The sequence below is a fragment of the Balaenoptera acutorostrata genome, chromosome 1 (assembly GCF_949987535.1).
Source record: "Balaenoptera acutorostrata chromosome 1, mBalAcu1.1, whole genome shotgun sequence".
Classification (NCBI taxonomy): Eukaryota; Metazoa; Chordata; class Mammalia; order Artiodactyla; family Balaenopteridae; genus Balaenoptera; species Balaenoptera acutorostrata.
The window spans coordinates 154,568,970-154,588,270 of NC_080064.1; the positions used below are offsets into that span (position 1 = coordinate 154,568,970).

Below are 19,301 nucleotides of genomic sequence, written 5' to 3' on the forward strand. Positions count from 1 at the left end.
ATAAGTTTGTTTTCTGATTGCACCTTATGAGATCCACTGTTCAACCATTGCTCATAAAAAATATGCCAGAATATGAACCTAATTAAATCAAATGAATAAATGAATGAATGAATAAATAAAACAAACAAACAAATAAATAAACTGTTCTAATATGCATGACTCAGTCATGAAAGTGAAGGGATTAGAAGCCTGAGTGCTTTTGCTCAGGGTTAAATTTTGGTTTATGTAGGGAGAATGGAGCCCACAGTGAGATTTATCTTCTGGGAAGTTTTAGACCACAAAGAACCAGAGCTATGGTGACCGTATTTTCTGAAGCAAAATATGGGACATGGAATCTGACAAGTAAGAGTGCAGACTTGGTGATAAATGGGACAGACTGCAATTAGCTCTGTCCCAGAAACGCAGGGACTTAGCCACTGTAGAAACAGCAAGAGCCAGAGAGCTGGCAGATCAGCTGTGCGCTGGAGCTTGTTAGCTGAGCAGAAGAGGTCAAAAGCAGGCCTCGGTGCTTTTGTTCATCCACTCCACACCCTCCATCCCCAACTGCTTTGCTGACATCTTGAAATTATTTCCATTTCAAAGGCAGATTTTAAACTACTTTAATTGAGAACTCAGAAGAAAGTGCACAGGATTGAAAAGCTTCATTCCTGCATGCCCTTAGACTTTCAGAGTGACCCCAGGAAAATGTGCCACATCCTATATTGAGCAAGCCCCAGCTTGAGGTTCATCAGGCCTCAAAGGCTGGGTCCTGCCCATTTTTTCTAGCTCTTCCTAGAATATTTTTTCTCAGCTAGGACCCTCATGGTCTAAACTCTTTAGTTGTTTGGGTTGAGTTGGGTGCTAAAGATAAATCCATCTCTTTACTCCAAGCTTTGGTAGCCTGAGGTGTCGTCATAGGTATTGAGACAACCCACAATTATCCAATAATAATTGAAATAATGGGAATGGATGGGATTGTCCAAGGAGAGTATGTCGGGTGAAAAGAGACACAAGGGCTTACAATGGAAAGAATCCTGAGGAAACCAACAAGAGAGAACTGAGACAGGCAGTCAGAGCAGCTAGAGGAAACCCAGGGAAGGATTTTGGCTGAAGACAAGGGAGTGTATGGTGTAGAATCAGCACAAAATCCTGCAGAGATGAGATAAAACCTGTAAAATTTCACAAGGCAACTTTGGCAAGAGCATTTCTGTGCAGGTACGGGACCTGGGAAATGTAGCTCCTCCTTAGAACCTTAGCACATCTCCCAAGGCAAGAATAAAAGAATAGATTTTAAGAACCCCCATAGTTGAAGGGTGGACCAAAACCAGTTCCACCAGCATCACCACATCTCCCACATGCAGCCTAGATAGTTGTGCTTAGAGAGAGGAGAGTTGTCAGTGTCCTATGTGTTCATCTACCAGAGGTCAGTTCATCCACTAAGGGTCAAGTTCATCCACCAAGGGTCAGGGGAGGCATTTGCATTGCCTTCATCTTAATCAGCATGAGAGGGGCTTCAAGAGGATTTTTTGGAGACCTTTACAAGTTTCCCTGGAGTTTGGGGATTGGTATTTGACACACACCTGGAAGTCTAAAGGCAAGAGGCAGGGCTGGAACTACTCTAGCTTGAGAGTAAATCTGAGTGCCTTGTGGGATCAAATATATCCACACACAGCAGGCTTCCCAGAGACCTGGGAAGGGCAAAGGGGGACTGGCTTGGGGTCACCTACTCAGGGATGGTGGGTAGACTGGGTCAAGAAGGCTGGATTTATTGAAGCCCTGGAGCTGAGGAGGACACTTAAAGGAGTAAGCTAGAGGGACCACTGTTCATGCCAAGGGGGTCTCCTGCAGGGGATCTCTGAGGAACCCAAGATAAAGCCCCACAGAATCCATCCTCATGTCCTTCAAGTCAATAGAGCCCTAAGATGGGGATTTTTTTCCTTTTGAAATAATTTCAGATCTATGGAGGAGTTGCAAGAATAGTACAAATGACCCACCCCTCTTCCTGAGCTATTTGAGAGTAATTGCTATAATTTAGGTAGTTGCTGACCTGCTATCCCATCGCTCCTGAATATGTTAGCATGCATTTCCTACATGTAGGGACATTCTCCTACATAACCATCCAAATGAAGAAAGTAATTTATTAGTTTCTTAGAACTGCTGTAATACATTACAATAAGCTGGATGACTTAAGACAACAGAAATGTATTTTCTCACAGTTCTGAAGACCAGAAGTCTGAAATCAAGGTGTTGGCAAGGCTGCACTCTTTCCAAAGGCTCTAGGGAAGGGAGAATCTTCCTTTGCCTCTTCCAGCTTCTAATGCTGTCAGCATTCCTTACAGCTACAAACTCTGTCTCTACCTTCACGTGGACCTCTCCTTGTTTCCTTCTGTCTTTGTCTTCTCCTCTGTCTCTTATAAGGACACTTGTCATTGGTTTTAGGGTCCACCCAGATAATCTTGGATGATATATTGCAAGATCCTTAACTTAGTCACACCTGCAAAGGGCTTTTTTTCCAAATAAGGTCATCTACACAAGTTCAGGGAATTTGGATGTAGACATATCTTCTGAAGGCCACCATTCAACCTACTCCATCAACATTGATGTATCCATTTCATCTAGTCCAAAGACCCCATTCAAGTTTGTCACATGTCCCAATGATATTTTTTATAGCAAAGGATTCAATCGAGGATCACATGTTGCATATAGTTGTCATGACTCTTTAGCTTCCTTCAAGCTGGAACATTCTCTAGTATTTCCTTGACTTTCATGACTTTTTGACACTGTCGAAGAGTATGCCAGTCATTTTGTACTGGAGTTGGTTTATCCTGGATCATGAGAGCTGGTTGTGCAATTTTCATGAGTTTTGCAAGCAGGTTGTTCTTGATATGGCTATCAAGAGATTATTTACACCATGGAAATGCTACAAAGCAGAGTTCTTAATGTTCCCCTTCTAAAGAGCGAGTTGGTAAACATTTACCAGCTCACTGCAGATGAATGTCCCTGGGTTTGGATTTCTCTGTTTCCTATGATTTGATTCAGGCATATATTTTTGGCAGAATCATACAAATAATTATCTTCTTTTCACACTGTATCCCATAAAATGATACATGATTTCGATTTATTCCATTACTGGCGATGTTAAGTAACATTGATCATTTGATTCAGGTGGTGTCTGTCAGGTCTCTCCACTGTAAAATTACTCTTTTGTTCTTCTGTAATCAATAAGTATTTTGTAGGATGGTACTTTTTTTTGTTTTTTTGTTTTTTAAAAAATATTTTAACCATTTTTAAGTCTACAGTTCAGTGGCATTAAGGACATTCACATTGTTGTGCAACTATCACCACTTTTTATCTCCAGAGCTCTTTTCATCTTGCAAAACGGAAACTCTGTACCTATTAAACAATAACTCCCCATTCCCCCCTCCCCTGAGTCTCTGGCAACCACCATTTTACTTTATCTCTATGATCTTGACTACTCTCAGTACCTCATATAAGTTTAATCATGCAGTATTTGTCTTTTTGTGACTCACTTCACTTAGAATAATGTTCTCAGGGTTTATCCATGTTGTAGCATATATCAAAATTTCCTTTCTTTTTAAGGCTGAATTGTATATATGTACCACAATTCAATTTGCTTATCTATTATCTGTTGATGGACAATGGGTTGCTTCCATGTTTTAGCTATTGTGAATAATGCTGCCATGAATGTAAAGGTACAAATATCTCTTCAAGACTGCTTCTAAACACATTGAATCACTGTGTTGTACACCTGAAACTAATATAACATTGTAAAGCAACTATACTTCAACTTAAAAAAAGAAGGAAAAAAGAAGAAAAGACTCTGCTTTAAATTCTTTTGAGTATATACCCAGGAGTGGAATTTCTGGATCATATGGCAATTCTATTTTTAATTTTTGGAGGAACCTCCATCTATTTTCCGCAACAGCTGCACCATTCTACATTCCCACCAACAGTGCACAAGAGTTCCAATTTCTTCACATCCTTGTCAACAGTTGTTATTTTTTGTTTGTTTTTTTGATATAGGCCATCCTAACAGTTGTGAGGTGATATCTTCTTGTGGTTTCAATAATTAGTGATGTTGAGCATTTTTCATATATCTGTTGGCCATTTGTATGTCTTCTCTGGAGAAGTGCCTATTCAAGTCCTTTGCCCATTTTCCAATCAGGTTGTTTTTTTGTTGTTGGGTAGGGTGGTACTTTGAGAGTATGTAAATACTATGTTTCTTATTAAACTTTTACCCACTAGGTTTATCATCGATTTATGCTTCCTGGATAAATTATTACTATGACAGTTGTAATATGGTGATTTTACTAATTTCATTATTCCTTCTATATTTATCACTTGGCTTTTTATTATATGGGAAAACCTTCTTCTCTCCCCATTTATTTATTCATGTATTTATTTATATCATTATGGATTCTTATTGTATGTAATGGTTTATAATCTGTTATTATCTTTACTGTTTATTTGAATGTCCCAGTGGTCCCAGATTTGGCTAGTGGGAGCCCATGAGAAGTTTCTGTGTTCTAGTAACGTGTCCCTCTTTTTCTTTGAGCAGTTCTTTTTTTTTTTTTTTTTAACATCTTTATTGGAGTATAATTGCTTTACAATGGTGTGTTAGTTTCTGCTTTATAACAAAGTGAATCAGTTATACATATACATATGTTCCCATATCTCTTCCCTCTTGCATCTCCCTCCCTCCCACCCTCCCTATCCCACCCCTCTGGGTGATCACAAAGCACCGAGCTGATCTCCCTGTGCTATGCGGTTGCTTCCCACTAGCTATCTATTTTACGTTTGGTAGTGTATATATGTCCATGCCACTCTCTCACTTTGTCACAGCTTACCCTTCCCCCTCCCCATATCCTCAAGTCCATTCTCTAATAGGTCTGTGTCTTTATTCCCGTCTTACCACTAGGTTCTTCATGACCTTTTTTTTTTTTTTACTTACAGCCACAACGAGATTTTCAGGTTCATCTTTCTGGCCATTGTCCTGGAATCAACCTTTTCTCCAGAAAGTCTTGGTTTCTTTTAGTGGAGAATGATATTTACAAACTAAAATCTGGGTGCTAAGTGTGCTCCCAGGGCCTCTCAGATGACAGAACTAGGGAATATATGCACTCATATATAGACACATATATCTATATTTCCATATCTATCCATGTATATTAAAAACTATTGATTCATACCAACACCTCCAATTCCAATCCAACAACACAGGATTCATTCTAATTTTCTTATTTTCATATTTATAACTCCAAAAGTGAGAAACTAGCTTCTGTTATCCTCAATATATACTACTTATTTGATTAATGATCCTGTATGTGAGTATTCTTCAGTTGCTTCTGTGCCCTCTATGTGGATGCCTTCTCCAATGTACCTGGGCTCTGACACCCCCATGCCAGGCTACACAGATGCCCTCTTCATTCCACATTGGGCTGCCCCATTGCAGCCCCCTTGCATATACCCTCTTTGCTTCTCTTAGTTCTGACACCCCATGCCAGATTATCCAAAGGCTATGCAAGCAACTCAGACATATCTACCATTGCCTACCTTGCTTCTAGCCTAACTCTGCCTTCCCTCAGCATGGCTTTGCTGATTAGACCTGAGTCAATGACTGTACCTCTCTAGGCTGGTCTTCATAAATAATTTGGGGGGTTGACTTATAAAATTCAGCTGAGCCAGTTAGACACTCCTTCTTTGGGGGGAAGTTTAGAGTTGGAAAATTGAGAGACCAAGAATGTTGGCAATGGGGTTGAAGTCAAGAGTGCACTGAGAACTGTCATGCTGAGAAAGGACTGTAACAGCCAGATTGAACTCTGTCCCAAATGAAGCAGAGCTTAATAGGGGGAGAAGGAAGAGGAGCAGATGTGCTGAGGGAAGCTGGTATGACCTAACCATGCTACCTCTGGGATATCCCAGCTGCAGTTCCCCCAAGGCCAGTTGTCTCCCCAGGGACAGACTGAGACAGGTGTGGGCCAGTAATTTGGCAGCCCTTCAAATAATATTCTTTAAACATTGTTCACATTTAATTATTTAGTGAGTACAGGGAAAGACTAATTTTCTAACGCTAGAAGTAAAGGATTTATTATATACACTTATTACATGGAAGTTCCTGAACCAGACAACTTCATGGAAAAATGTTAAATAATTTAAAACCCATATAATCAACTCAACTCTGCCATACGTTAATTGGAATCTGACTTCAGGCACATGTCCATTGCCTATTTTCAGCATCGGTAGCTTTGCTTGTAGGTGCATAGACACATTGAAAAAAATCCTACAACAAATGTTTTTGTGCATATATCTATGACTGGATTGATGATTATTCCTTGACAGATTCTTAACATTATATTTGCTGGGTGAAGTTGGAACCGAGCAGAACCCTGCAGACTCCACACTACCCCAAGTACAAGAGCCCCTCTATGTCCCCTGCCTCTTGTTTGTAGGAAACCTGAAGTCTCCCAGGCCTCCTACAGTCACAAAAGAGCAGGCTTGAGCAGTCAAAGATTAGGACAATAGAGTCACAGACTCAGTGTCTGATGTACATTCCTGAGCTGTTTTTCAGATACTATAACTGCCACCAGAGGACATGACATAAGCTGCTACATCTTGATCAGTACTAAATCTATGACTAATATAATTCCAAGAACTGGCCTCAAGAGAATGGGATTAACATTATTGCTCATAATGATCTATATCTTTGTGGTCATCAAAATAATTATAGCTTGCCCTGCCTGTATATGTAAGTGGGCAATTAAAATTGTCAGCAAAGAGATGCTACAGACCCATGCTGACATCTTCAACTCTGCAAATACGGCACCCTATGTCAGCATGAAGAAGTTACAGAAGATGGACCTTTGCTCCTAATCCCATAGAAATGGAATGATGTTGGACAGTGGGGAATTGAAAGCAGCTCTTTTGCCTCTTTCCTGTTCGCCCATTTCTGCTCCCCTCTAACCTAGAAAGAACCTAGTTATGAGAATGAGATCACTAGACAATTTAAACTATCTTCTGACTTATGTGCTCCTGAATGCACACCATGCCTTGCCTAAGCTGTTGATTCTTTTCCTAGATTAAAAGAATTAAGAATGGAGAATTAAGTGGTTAAAGAGTGACTAGCTCTCTACCCCCAATAACCCCCTTAGCAATCCTGCAGGTAGATGATGAGGGCAAGATAACATCTGAAGAGTCAGCCAGCCTGCACGCACGCAATGGAGAATGATGCAGAACCCAACCTCCTGCCTCGATGATTCACTGGGATTCTTCCCCCCACTTTTTCCCTTTAAAAACTGTCATGGCTGAGCAGAATCTTTGGAGTTGGTCTCAGGACTTGAGTCCACCTTCTCCCTAGATTGCTGGCTTTTCTGATTAAAGTGACTTTCCTTTCTACTGACACTTGCCTCTTGAATTATTGGCTTTTGAGTGGTGAGCAGCCGAACCTGAGTTCAGTAACAAAATGATGGGAACACTTAAGGCTACATATTGAATATAGAATATTCATATTCTACATATAGAATGCATATTGCTAGATTGCTTTAGGTAATATGAAAAATGAAGGACTAGACTTTTAAAAATCAATAGTGAAACCACTTAAAATGAATAAAAGAACTACACCCTTTCCCACCATCTCACACCTACTTTGTGGGGTTAACAAAGTTTGCAACAATTTACAATGTTGTAGGCAAACAAAAGACCAAACCAAACAAGAAAAAACAATACCTCCACCCGCTCCATGGTATTTAATAGTTTTAATTTGGTGTTTTAGTAGTTTCAGTCATTTGAATTTATTTGTTTACTTGTGAGATGGAGTACAATCTCTGTTGTCCTGAAGTCAGTCATCCTGAGAGGTGAAATATTTTGCTTTTGGTTACCATACAGAACCTGATCTCTTACTTTTCTTTAACAAAGTTATTCTAACAAAATTCATACCAAGATTGTTGTACAATAAGCAGTTCCAAAGTGAATAAAATGAAAGGTAAAAGCCCCTTTCTTTAGACACAGTTGAGCTCATAATATATATACTGTTCTCTAAATTATTTTTCCTTGAACTTATGAATTTTATAGTCAGTATGCATAAAAATTTATGTAATATTTCACCGCCATTTAGAAACCTGTCCCTAGTGGTGGATATGTAGGCTGTTTTTAGTGTTTTTATGACCACAAACACTTCAGTGGCAATCGGTTTACACTGGAATGTGGGCTCCAAGGTGACAGGGGCTTGCCTTGTCACAGCGCCGGCATCTGGAACTGTGCCTGGCTCAGAGTGGACCCTCCATTCATATCTTTTGAATAAATGAATGAATGTATTTGGGGAATATTTGTGCAAGTTTATCTGTAGAATATATTTCTCAGGTGTAAAGTGATGCTCTCTCTCCCCAGCCTGTCCTCATTTTTTTAAAAAGATTTTTAAACATTTTAGATGGTTTTATTTTTTAATGTTTATTATTATTTATTTTATTTTTTGGCTGTGCTGTGCAGCATGTGGGATCTTAGTTCCCCAACCAGGGATAGAACCGACACCCCCTGCAGTGGAAGTGCGGAGTCTTAACCACTGGACTGCTGGGGAAATCCCCTGTCCTCATTTTGAAGTAGCTTAAGTGGATTTCTCCTCATTGAAATCAATGCTTATTTCAAGAGGAATCATCCTTGGGTCAAGCTCAACCATCTAAAGCTATATAGTCACACCATGTCAAATTCACTTTTCACTTTATTAACTTTAAATTTAGCTGTGTCTCAACAATATACCTTTGTCAAAGTTTGCAACAAGAAGCTGCATGTGAGCCACAGCTGTAGGGACCACAGATGGATGGAGACACTTGCTCCTGTAACAGGGGCCCTACACTCTGTCTAGGTCTTGTTTTCTAAAAGTTCTCTGTCCTTTCCCCCTGTGTTCAGCCCACTTCTAGAGGCTGTTTGAACTCTGAGTAGGTTTTTCTCCCTAAATTGTTTCTAATCCGATAAGGGTTAAGACACCAGATAATCCAGCTTGTTGGAACTGTATTGTTACAGTTTACAGGATCTGAGAACCAGGTTTTCCCATGAAAGAGGTTAAGACAGACTTACTACTTAACACCTACTTCAACAGTTCAGTTTTTTGTTTGTTTTGACTGGTTTTTTAAAACTTAAGTTCCTTTAGTGTTCTAGACTCTGGAGACTGCTATCACAATTCACTATGAAGGAGCCATAGTGTCGGTTAGTTTGCAACTGAAAAATTATTTAAGAACAAAAGAACCATCTTTGGAAAAACTACTCTGCTGTAAGCTCTAGCTTTCATTGAATTCTAAACCAGCTCTTAAGCTAGGCACTGAGTAATAGAATCTTCGACTGAGATTCCTCAGGCTGTTCTCCCTAGATTCCTGCCCCATCCTAAAGCAAAGAGAGGGTCTCAGAGTTTTTAGGTGAAAAAAGGGTTCAGCTCCCAGCCTGAGAAAAGGAGATGTATACAGACCTCTTAGAGGTCACCACCACCCCTCTTCCCAGATCAATTACGTATAAATAAAATGGAATTCAAAAAAAAAAAAAAAAAAAAAAAAAAAAAAAAAAGAAGCTGCATGTGACATTGATTTGCTGTACTTATTGTTAGAAAAGTTTTGCTAACATCTCAATGGGCAAGGACATAGAAAAACAACTCACAGAATAGAAAATATAAATAACCTATAAACACATGAAAATTCATTCATTCATTCATTATCTGACTTTTATGAAATATCCACCACGTGCCAGGTGCTGTTGTAGGAAATAAGGAAATAAGTATAACCAAAAATAGAATACTACTAAGGCAAGAGACAGATGGGCCCCCAGGGCAAACGGTTTGAGTTCGTTCCTTGTGGACAAATACTCCGAGACGGGAATAACAGGAAAATTGAGAGAGGAGGCTGGCACCTGCCCAGATAGAAGATGAGACCACATATTCATCATTCTCGAAGTCAGAAGACCTCCCTGACTACACATGTGCAGAAAGGCTCCTTGGAGGTCAAAAAGGGAGTGATGCCAACTAATGCTCACTACCCATAGGCCTCTTCACTGGAATCCATCTTGGCTAAGAGATGTGCGTGCACACATGGGAAAATCCTGAGCTATACCAAATACGGACTTTGAACCAGGCAAATCAGAATGACTGGCCAAAGGAAAACTGGAATAAATGCCCCATAAAAGTGATTCAAACTGCATGACTCTCTCTCTGAGCCTGCCCGTGTGTCTATCCACACGTACTCTTTTTTCCTCTTAATAAATACTTGTTTCACTACTTTCTGTCTTTGTGGGAATTCTTTTTCTGCAAAGCTGTAGGGCCAGGGCCTTGTGACTGATCACGGGTCTAGTGGCTAGGAATCAGTGCTCTCACTGCCGAGACCCAACCTCAATCATTGGCCGGGAACCAAAACCCTGCTTCAAGATGCTGCAGGACGAGGCCACCTGAGATCACTACTGCTCTCAAGGGGACAGGGACCTCACATTCCATTTCATAAGTAAACAAAGAAATTCAAATTATAACCACTGAACACCTTTCTCCTTTACTTACAAAATTGTCAATTGCTGAAAACTTTGTTAACTCTGAAAAGCAGGTGTGAGATGAACACTCATATGTATACTCAGGGTGGGAATGGGACACGATGCTCATATTCATTTAAACTGCTTTTTATTTTTATATATTTTAAAAGTCAGGTCCTTTATTTTTCATTTTATATAAAGCAATTCAGAAATATGTACCAACAACCTTAGAATTGGTTCCATCATTTCACACAGTAAATCTAGTACTAAGAATTTATCAAGGAAATAATCATCAACCAGGCCACAGATTTATGTGCAAGATACTTGTTTAGAATTTTTAAAATACATTGAGAGTAACTGAAACCAAGTCTCCCTTAAACTGAGTTCCCCTGCTGAGTTAACAATCTTTCTATCCGAAACTTTATTCCCTTTCTTGTCCCACCCTTGTTCCCCTCAAGATTGAGGAGCATCAAAGAAAAGGAGGGATTGAAACCAAGCATGACCCTGAGGGGCATTCCTGGGACCTTCCGTGTCCCCCATTTCTTGTTTGTAGAAAAAAAGGTTTTCACCTCCTAGGCCTTCTCCAAGTTCCAAAGTGCAGACTCAAGCTGTTAATGATTAGGACAAGAGTCATAGGACTCCTATTTCCTCCTGAAGGGATATAAGTAACAATCTGATGCATATCTTTGAGTTGTTCTGCAGGAACTAAGCCCCTCACTCCGGTGGAGGATGATGACTACATGCTGACCACAAGCTTATGGACCCCAGACTGTTGGAACCAGAAGGCTGATGATTGAGATCTCAGCAACATCACCCTGTTACCTCACAATCAACCAATCAGAAGAAGGTCCTCAAGCTGATCCTATGACCCTCTCCCCAACACCGTCTTTAAAAACCCTTGTCTAAAAGCCAATGAAGAACACGTTTGATCCCTGGTTGGGGAACTAAGATCCTGCATGCTGGCCAAAAAAAAAAAAAAAAAAAAAAAAAAAAAAGCCAGTGAAGAGTTTGAGTCTTTTGAGCATGGACTGCCTGTTCTTCTTGCATGGGTGACCTGCGGTAAATGCTGTACATTCCTTCACCACAACCTGGTGTCAGTAGATTGGCTTTGCTGTGAGACAGGTGAGCAGACCTGAGTTTGGTTCAGTAACATAACCTAAATATCTGGCAGTAGGAAAATAATTGTTCTGTATCTATACGTACCTAGAAGGAAATTCTCCAAAATATTGGCATGAATATGGATGATCTTTATTTTCAGCTTTGTGCTTCTCTTCATTTTTCCAATTTTCATAATGTGTGTGTATGTGTAGCTTTTATAATCACAGAAACATTTTAAAAAAGTTGTTAGGGGCCTTGCTAGTTCCATTATTTTGTGCCTTCAATTTATAATCTTTTATGAGAGGTTTATTTCAGAAATTATTTGCTTCCTGCAGTGCTTCCTTCTTTTGAATATAATCTTGTCTATATACTGATACTATTTTTTTTCTTTTTTTTCCTTTTTGTTAAGAAACTCAAGAGCCAAATTAGAAACTTAAGCACAGCTTCTATGTTGAGTTTAATTTTGGTGTTTTTATATTCTTTTCTTAAGACCTAGTTTTTTATTTGGGTGTTTCCAAACAGAGTGTATTTTTTGTAAGCCTTTTGAAACTCCTTGGTGAGTGAACGTAAAGGCATGGATGATGGTAGAACCCTGATATTTTTGTCAAGAAAAGTACTTGAACAAAAATAATGGTCGAGCAGGGTTAAGGAGCCATGACTACTTAAGCTCTTCCCACCCACCCCTTTCAAGGGAGTAAACAGAGTAATGGTCACATGGATAGCATTACAGTGTTCTCAACCTGCACTAAATTGTCACTGTCATCAGCAAGGAGTCTTCTCTTCCCCTTTAAAATCTCCAGTCACCCCTCCTGGGGGGCAGATACAACACTGAACTCCAATGTCAAGTGCATCAAGTTGTTTCAATCCTCCAGATTCTGCCTGAGCCCAGTCTCTTGAATTTAGGTAACAACGACTCCTGAAATTTTTATGTCCAGGCTGTTGATTCTTACTCTGATCTCCTTTTTTTTTTTATGTTTTAACATTTTTTATTAGATTTGTTTCTAATTACATACTTAGTACAGACAACTTGGAAAATATTTTTAAGAAAGGAGAATTTGTATAATTCCATCACCCAATATACATTTAACTCCAGTTGCCTTCCAGTTTTTTTTATATACATAAATATTTTGTTTATAAAAGTATAGCACACTGTTTTGTAGCGTGATTTTTCTATTACAAATATTTTCCCATAGCAATGAGTGTTTTTATACAGCAATACATATATTAACATCCATTAATGAATGTACCAAAACATAGTAATCTCAATCCAAATCTATACACACACATGCCTCACCTCCCTGTGTTTCTCCCCATGCCCCTCCACACAGTCCAAATCTGCAGCACTCCCCCATCACGTAAATACCTGTATCCACAAGCATACACTTCCACTTACCTTGGAAATTGTGGTCCCTGAAAATTATTTCTGAGGTAATCAGGTTTAAGGGTAAAGATTCATCTTTCTTAGAAATATTAGGACAATTGGGTGAGGGATAAACTACCCCATTCTACTATATTTCTTAGTCTCCTTGGCATCCTAGACCTTGGTTGCCACCCTCTCCCCCCAACTCAAGTTATTTCCATACACTAAGCATTGGTCTATCTTTTAGGAAAAAGTGGGTGCCAGAGGTGTAGGTGGGGGATGAGATTAACACCTGTACATTCTTTTTTTTTAAATCTGTGACTCTGTTAGCAGGACCCAGAGACCTGCTCTAGCACTTCTTGACTTTTTTTTTAAATTTAATTAATTAATTAATTAATTAATTAATTTTTGGCTGTGTTGGGTCTTCGTTTCTGTGCGAGGGCTTTCTCTAGTTGTGGCGAGCGGGGGCCACTCTTCGTCGCGGTGTGCGGGCCTTTCCCTATCGCGGCCTCTCTTGTTGCGGAGCACAGGTTCCAGACGCGCAGGCTCAGTAGTTGTGGCTCACGGGCCTAGTTGCTCCACGGCATGTGGGATCCTCCCAGACCAGGGCTCGAACCCGTGTCCCCTGCATTGGCAGGCAGATTCTCAACCACTGTGCCACCAGGGAAGCCCCACCTGTACATTCTTGTCTTTATGCAGAGCAGCAGTTTGCATATTCCAAATCCTGTTAGTTGATCTGTGTAGTTGAGAAATCTGTTTCTTTTTTCCTCTTTGTAATGTAGAATTCTTGAAATAGGTTTGGACTGCACAGCCAACCCTCAACCGACAAACAGTTTAAGGTCCAACAAGTGACTTCATGCATTGGTTTGAGTTTTCCCACAAAAGCATTGGCTTACAAGGTATTTGCCTCTGGCTAGTCAGCTTATAATGAGCCTGAAATACTACACATTTGTATAAAAAATAGTATGAAACAATGCTGGGAATGAGTAAACCAGGAAAGGAATACATTTGAATAAGACTTAAACTATATATATATATATATATATATATATATATATATATATATATATTTATATATTTATATATTTATATATATTTATATATTTATATATTTATATATAGTATATATAAAGTTTATATATACTTATATATACTTTATATATATATAAAGTATATATGAAGTTTATATATATATAAACTATATATAAATATATATATAAATATAAACTATAATTTATAAACTATAAACTATGAATATATATATATTATATATATGTATATAAAGTTGATCTTTTTAAAAGAAGATTTACTTGGAGAAAAATGAATAGGTAACTGGAGACATTTAATGGAGCTTCCAAAGAGAGGTCTGAGCATTTAGAGGTTATCGGCAAGGCTCTTTTACTCCTTTTGATGTGTTTTTCACTTTGAATATTTAAAGAAACCCAGTGTTTTATTATGTCTAGCTTCACTTCAAAATAGGACTTGGATTTTTCTTGATACAGACGAATCACCATCCTTACACATGTACCAGCCCAGTGTGGTTGGCATTTGTACTATAATTGTTGTTGCTAGTATTTGTATCACCAATGAAGCCGAAAAAGAGAAGTAGAGAGGAAGTAGGGTTTCTAAGGTAACTTAGGAAAATGTAGTAGGTAAGAGGAAACGTTTAAATGAATCTGGTGAGGACTGAAAAAGTCTTCAAAGGAGGTGAGGTTAAATGGATCCTTAGAGGAAAAAAGGTGGGGCTGTTGGTGGGGGTGACAGGTTTGTCCCTGATCCCCCTGAGGGGGAGTAAAGAAGGGGCAGAGAAGCAGTATTAGATGCTTGGTCCAGCTGTCATGTGTGTAACTACCATAGTTATGGGGTTCACAGAACCAGGGAATTCAAAAATGGAATGACTTTTCCTTTTCTAAAATTGAACCTAAGGCAACCTTTTTGACTCATGGCAAATAAACTTTTTCCAGATGTTGTCAAATGTTCTCTGCCCAATCCAGTGATTTTTTTTCCAGGCAAATTGGAGTATTCATCTCTCTGTCTCAGTTTGTTTCACAAATACCATCTAGGTATTTTCTTCCCATTCTTTCTCCTGCCCCACTGTCCCCTGCATCAGTGCAAGGGGTTTTGCTTTCGTGATGGACCTTGAATGTGAGAGAGATTGGGTCTGGGATGTGTGTGTATGGTGTGAGGTACACATGTGGGGGTGGCCTAGAGGGAATACTGCCTCTGGTCTTATATGCATGGGTGATATGGGGGCGACTGTTAATTGTCAACATCAGTGTCTTTTATAGAAATAGAATCCCTGATTTTCAGCTGGACACACGTTCACCTTGAATAAAGTCCACAACTGCAATGAGCTGTAGCAGAAGTATATGACATTCAAGTTGTATTCTTCTTTCTCCATTTTCTCTAGTTAGAATTCTGACATGATAATGAGCCACCTTGGACATACGGGTGAGGATAACACCCAGGGATGGTGGTTTTGTGATAGAAGGTTCCTAGACGATTCATGGGGCAGAACTCCCATTGCAGCTCTAAACTGCTTACCCCAGGCTGTTTCATGAGAGAAAAATTAATTTCTATTTGTTTAAGCCATTGTAAATTTAGGTTTTTGTGATAGTAGCTCAAAATATATCCAAACTAGCATGTGGAGGAAGGAGGGGAGACTAATTGATGTAACATATACATAGAAAGTTGAGCAGTAGGTGCCAGAAACAGTGTTGAGTGGTGGATGGATGTGGACCGTAAGGAAATTCCCAGAGGCAGCCATACTGTCTTTGATGATGCTAAAGAAATAGCTGAGGCTTTAAAGAACGTATTAAAAGTATGGGATTTCCATGTAACACAATACCTAGAAATGCACTGGGGATAAAAACAATTGCTGATTACTGCAATTCAATAAACCACTTAATGCGGTCCCTGGAAAGAATTATTAAAAAGCCATCCCAATACTCTTTGGCTGACCTTAGGATCAATCTGCGGTTTAGCATCCCATGTTTGTGGAATTCAGATTTTACGGAGGAAGGATTAAGGAACATATTTGCTGACTGTCTGAAAGAACATAGCTTATGTAAATCAACTATGCTTCAATTTAAAAAAGAATAGAGCCTAGAGCAGAGAAATTCTTCAGTTAGGGAGAGAAAGCAAAGTGTTTGTACTTTGCCAATTCACAGACATGCTTCAAAGCAAAAAGGCTGAACTTTTGGCTATACAAACAACAGACACGAAGGTTAGTAGTCCAGCTAGATTTCTACCTCCCAGAGTCCATAGAAATTATGAGGTGACATTTGGTAGGTGGAGAAGATGTGTAGAAACAGGTTATCCGAATTTCATCACACCCTTGGATTTCTATAGTAACTCTGTTCCTTCTGAGGACGTTTAGGCTGTAATGTTGTAAGGCTGTAAAACCCCCTTTGCCTAGAGTGGATATATTACTTATTCAACTGAGATCATTAAAGCCACCTGCACCATGACTGATGTGAGGGTTTTGGCCAATGCCCTAGGATGGTTTGGGGATGTGCCCAGCACCCTCTCACTCAGTATGCATCCAGAAGCTCTCCCTTCCTTTCAGCCCAGAGAGAGGCTGTGTCTGGGGAGGCGTGGGGGAGTCTGTGTTGTCCAGGAAGCACAGGGATGCATATCAATCACCCTGTTTGGCGGGTAGAACAGACACACTGCCCTTTTATCCGATCGCTGATCACTATGCAGGCCTTTCCCGTCGTGGAAGTAGAACTCTTTAAAACATAGATGGTGTTCTGAGTTACAGTAATAACCAATGTTTGTGAAGTACTTAAGAAATTACAAAGTCTTCTAGGTTATTTGCTTTTACATTGCTAGGAAACACATGTAGATGGCTAATTTTGATCCTGGTGTTTGCATCTTCCATGCACATCCTTCTAACTGACTAATCGACAAATACGTGTGGAACTTCTCTACTGGACCCATAATGAAATGGGCCTAGGAATCCCCCAAGCTGGAAACTCTCTGGCTTTTCACTGGTGATAACTTCGAATGCTGTCACCATCCAAAGCATAGGGGACTTCTCTTGATCACGCAGAGTTCTCTTTATGAATATTTCTCTGTACACACTCTCTTCCTACCCTGTTGGTGGATTAAAATGGACTTTTGATGTAGCAAGTTCAGATTTTGGAGAACACCCCAATATAGGCAGGTCTGTTGTAATATGGTGTGTTTGTTGTTCATTTCATTTTGCCTTGGCTCAACCCACTTATCAGACAACTGTATGTTGTTAAAACATTTCACCTCTCAGTTCTACCTTTGTATCAACTAACATTACCAAGCTACAGCTCTTTGTCATGGAAGAAGCAAAATCTTGTTTATCTATGATGACCAGGTCTCTCCCTGAAACTCAGGACAGGCTGTCCCTCCAGCAGCCTCTCGATGACCCTTTGGACTCCCATTTGTTGATCACAAACAACCAGGCGAGTTCAGGGAAGCACTCTGAACTGCTGCTCTTCCTCCGCTACTTCCAGGAATCTTGCAGTCGATCCCCCCTGAGCAAGCCCTCATTTTTATGGTCTCACTTGTTCCTAACACTGTCTTTTACTCAGCATGCATGCTTCTCGGTGAGTTTCCATACCCAAGGCTCTTATTCGTACATCTGCCTGTCCACGCCTATGGGCAAGCTGTTAATCAGCTTTTCTTTAATATCACTGTGAGCATTTCAACTTCCAGTTTCTATTGTGTTACTTTTCAGGATGGAAACTGATAAAATGCATGTTCACTGCAGAGCCCCCAACACCATCCCCGGTACTTCTGCCACTCCCGCCTTCCACACTGGCCCCTGCCCCACTCACCAGCTATTGAGGAGACAACCACAATGCTCCCATTGCTCTGCTTCAGCATGGGCATGGCAGCCCCGCTCAGGACCACATAACTCAGGAAGTTGACCTCCATGTTTTTGCGCACTTGGTCAATGTCATCAATAAATACAGTCATAGGATTGTTGGTGTTGGTGATGTGGTTGAGAATGAGCATGTCTAGTCCCCCTGTAAGAGATGGCTGTGTTGAGAGAAGCCATCTGAGGTTGATACCTTCTCCCCCTCCTCCCTGTCTCAAAAGCTCCCTGGTGATCCCTAGGGCAAAGTCCAGAAGAGGAGAGAGGAGAAGCTGTCTCACCCATGAGTTTTCCAGCTTTGGCAACAAATTCCTCTGCGAAGGTCATGTTCTCCATGGTGCCAGCAACGTAGTGCGCCGAGGATGCACCGAGCTCCAGGCAGTGGGATACCACCTGCAGAGGCACAGCGGCCATGGTGTCAATCTTGGCTGCAGACTTTTGGGGGGCAGTCTCTGACATAATGGGGGTTTAAATGAGAGGTTGCTCACAGCCCTGTTTTGGTAGGGGTGTGTGTGTGTGTTGTTAAATGCAACTGACACAATATTAGTCCCCTGTTTGAAGTACTGTCTGGAACAAGATAGGGTATAAATGGATAAATCACTGTGCTGGAGTTTAAGTCTGTGCTCATGAGTTTCTGTAAACAGATGTCTCTGAACACATTATTGGTAGGGATGCTAGTTCCTGTGTGGGTAGCCCTAGGTTTGTGAATATTTATTTGTGTATCCTTGGGTTTGTGAGTCTGAGTATATAAGAGAGCGTGTGTCTGCATGGGTACCAGAGTATGAATTCATGAGTAGGTACTGGAATGTTGGTATCTGAGCACATATATGTATGTCTGTGACTCCATGTGTCAATGTGTGTGAATAGGCATGTCTATCTCATAGATAGAGATAGAGTCCAAGAACTTTGTGTCTAGATATGTATGCATGAGAATGAATACTTAAATGCATATTTTTATATCCCTGTGGATGTTTGGGTGTTTGAATCCTCCGTGTGTGTGTGCGTATATGCATCTATGTCTGAGTGTGCCAGTTCTGTGTGTTGGCATGTATATGTGAGCATACATAGGAATACATCTGGGCACGTGAGGGTACCTATGGCTGTGGGCACAGGACTCTCACCTTCTTTAGAGCTTCTTCTGACCTCGCTGTCACTACCACATGGGCTCCCATTCTCGCCAGATGATAGGCCATCTCTCTTCCAATCCCCTTGCTGGCCCCTGTGACAATCACTCTTTTTCCTCGAAGCATCTCTGGGAAACCCCAAAAGAAAATGAGGACCGTAGTTGGAAGCAACATTCCTCCTCCCACTTTAGAGGTGGACAGCCTTATTGCAGTGTCTAAAGGTTATGAGCCCAGATCAACTCATCTCAAATTGCATAAACCAATGAAGGAACAGATCAACTCTTCCGTAAACATTCTCTGAAATGGGAGTTTGCTTTGGTTGCTCAAAACCAAGCCTTCCTGCTGTCCTTTTTTGAAAACCCCTATGGAAAGA

The 19,301-nt window shown here is 40.3% G+C and overlaps 2 protein-coding genes across 6 annotated transcripts in view; one reads left to right on the forward strand and one right to left on the reverse strand.

Annotated features, from left to right (window-relative positions):
* Nucleotides 1–19,301, forward strand: part of LAMB3 (laminin subunit beta 3) — a 164,743-nt gene that overhangs the window by 52,261 nt on the left and 93,181 nt on the right. The gene's annotated exons all lie outside the window — the stretch shown is intronic.
* The window catches only part of HSD11B1 (hydroxysteroid 11-beta dehydrogenase 1), a 33,038-nt gene that overhangs the window by 13,049 nt on the left and 688 nt on the right, over nt 1–19,301 (reverse strand). The window contains exons 2-4 of the mRNA XM_007163963.2: nt 18,926–19,056; nt 18,086–18,197; nt 17,764–17,955 (exon numbers count right to left, since the gene is read on the reverse strand). Coding sequence (XP_007164025.1) covers nt 17,764–17,955; nt 18,086–18,197; nt 18,926–19,056 — 435 coding nt within the window. The remainder of the gene's footprint in view (nt 1–17,763; nt 17,956–18,085; nt 18,198–18,925; nt 19,057–19,301) is intronic.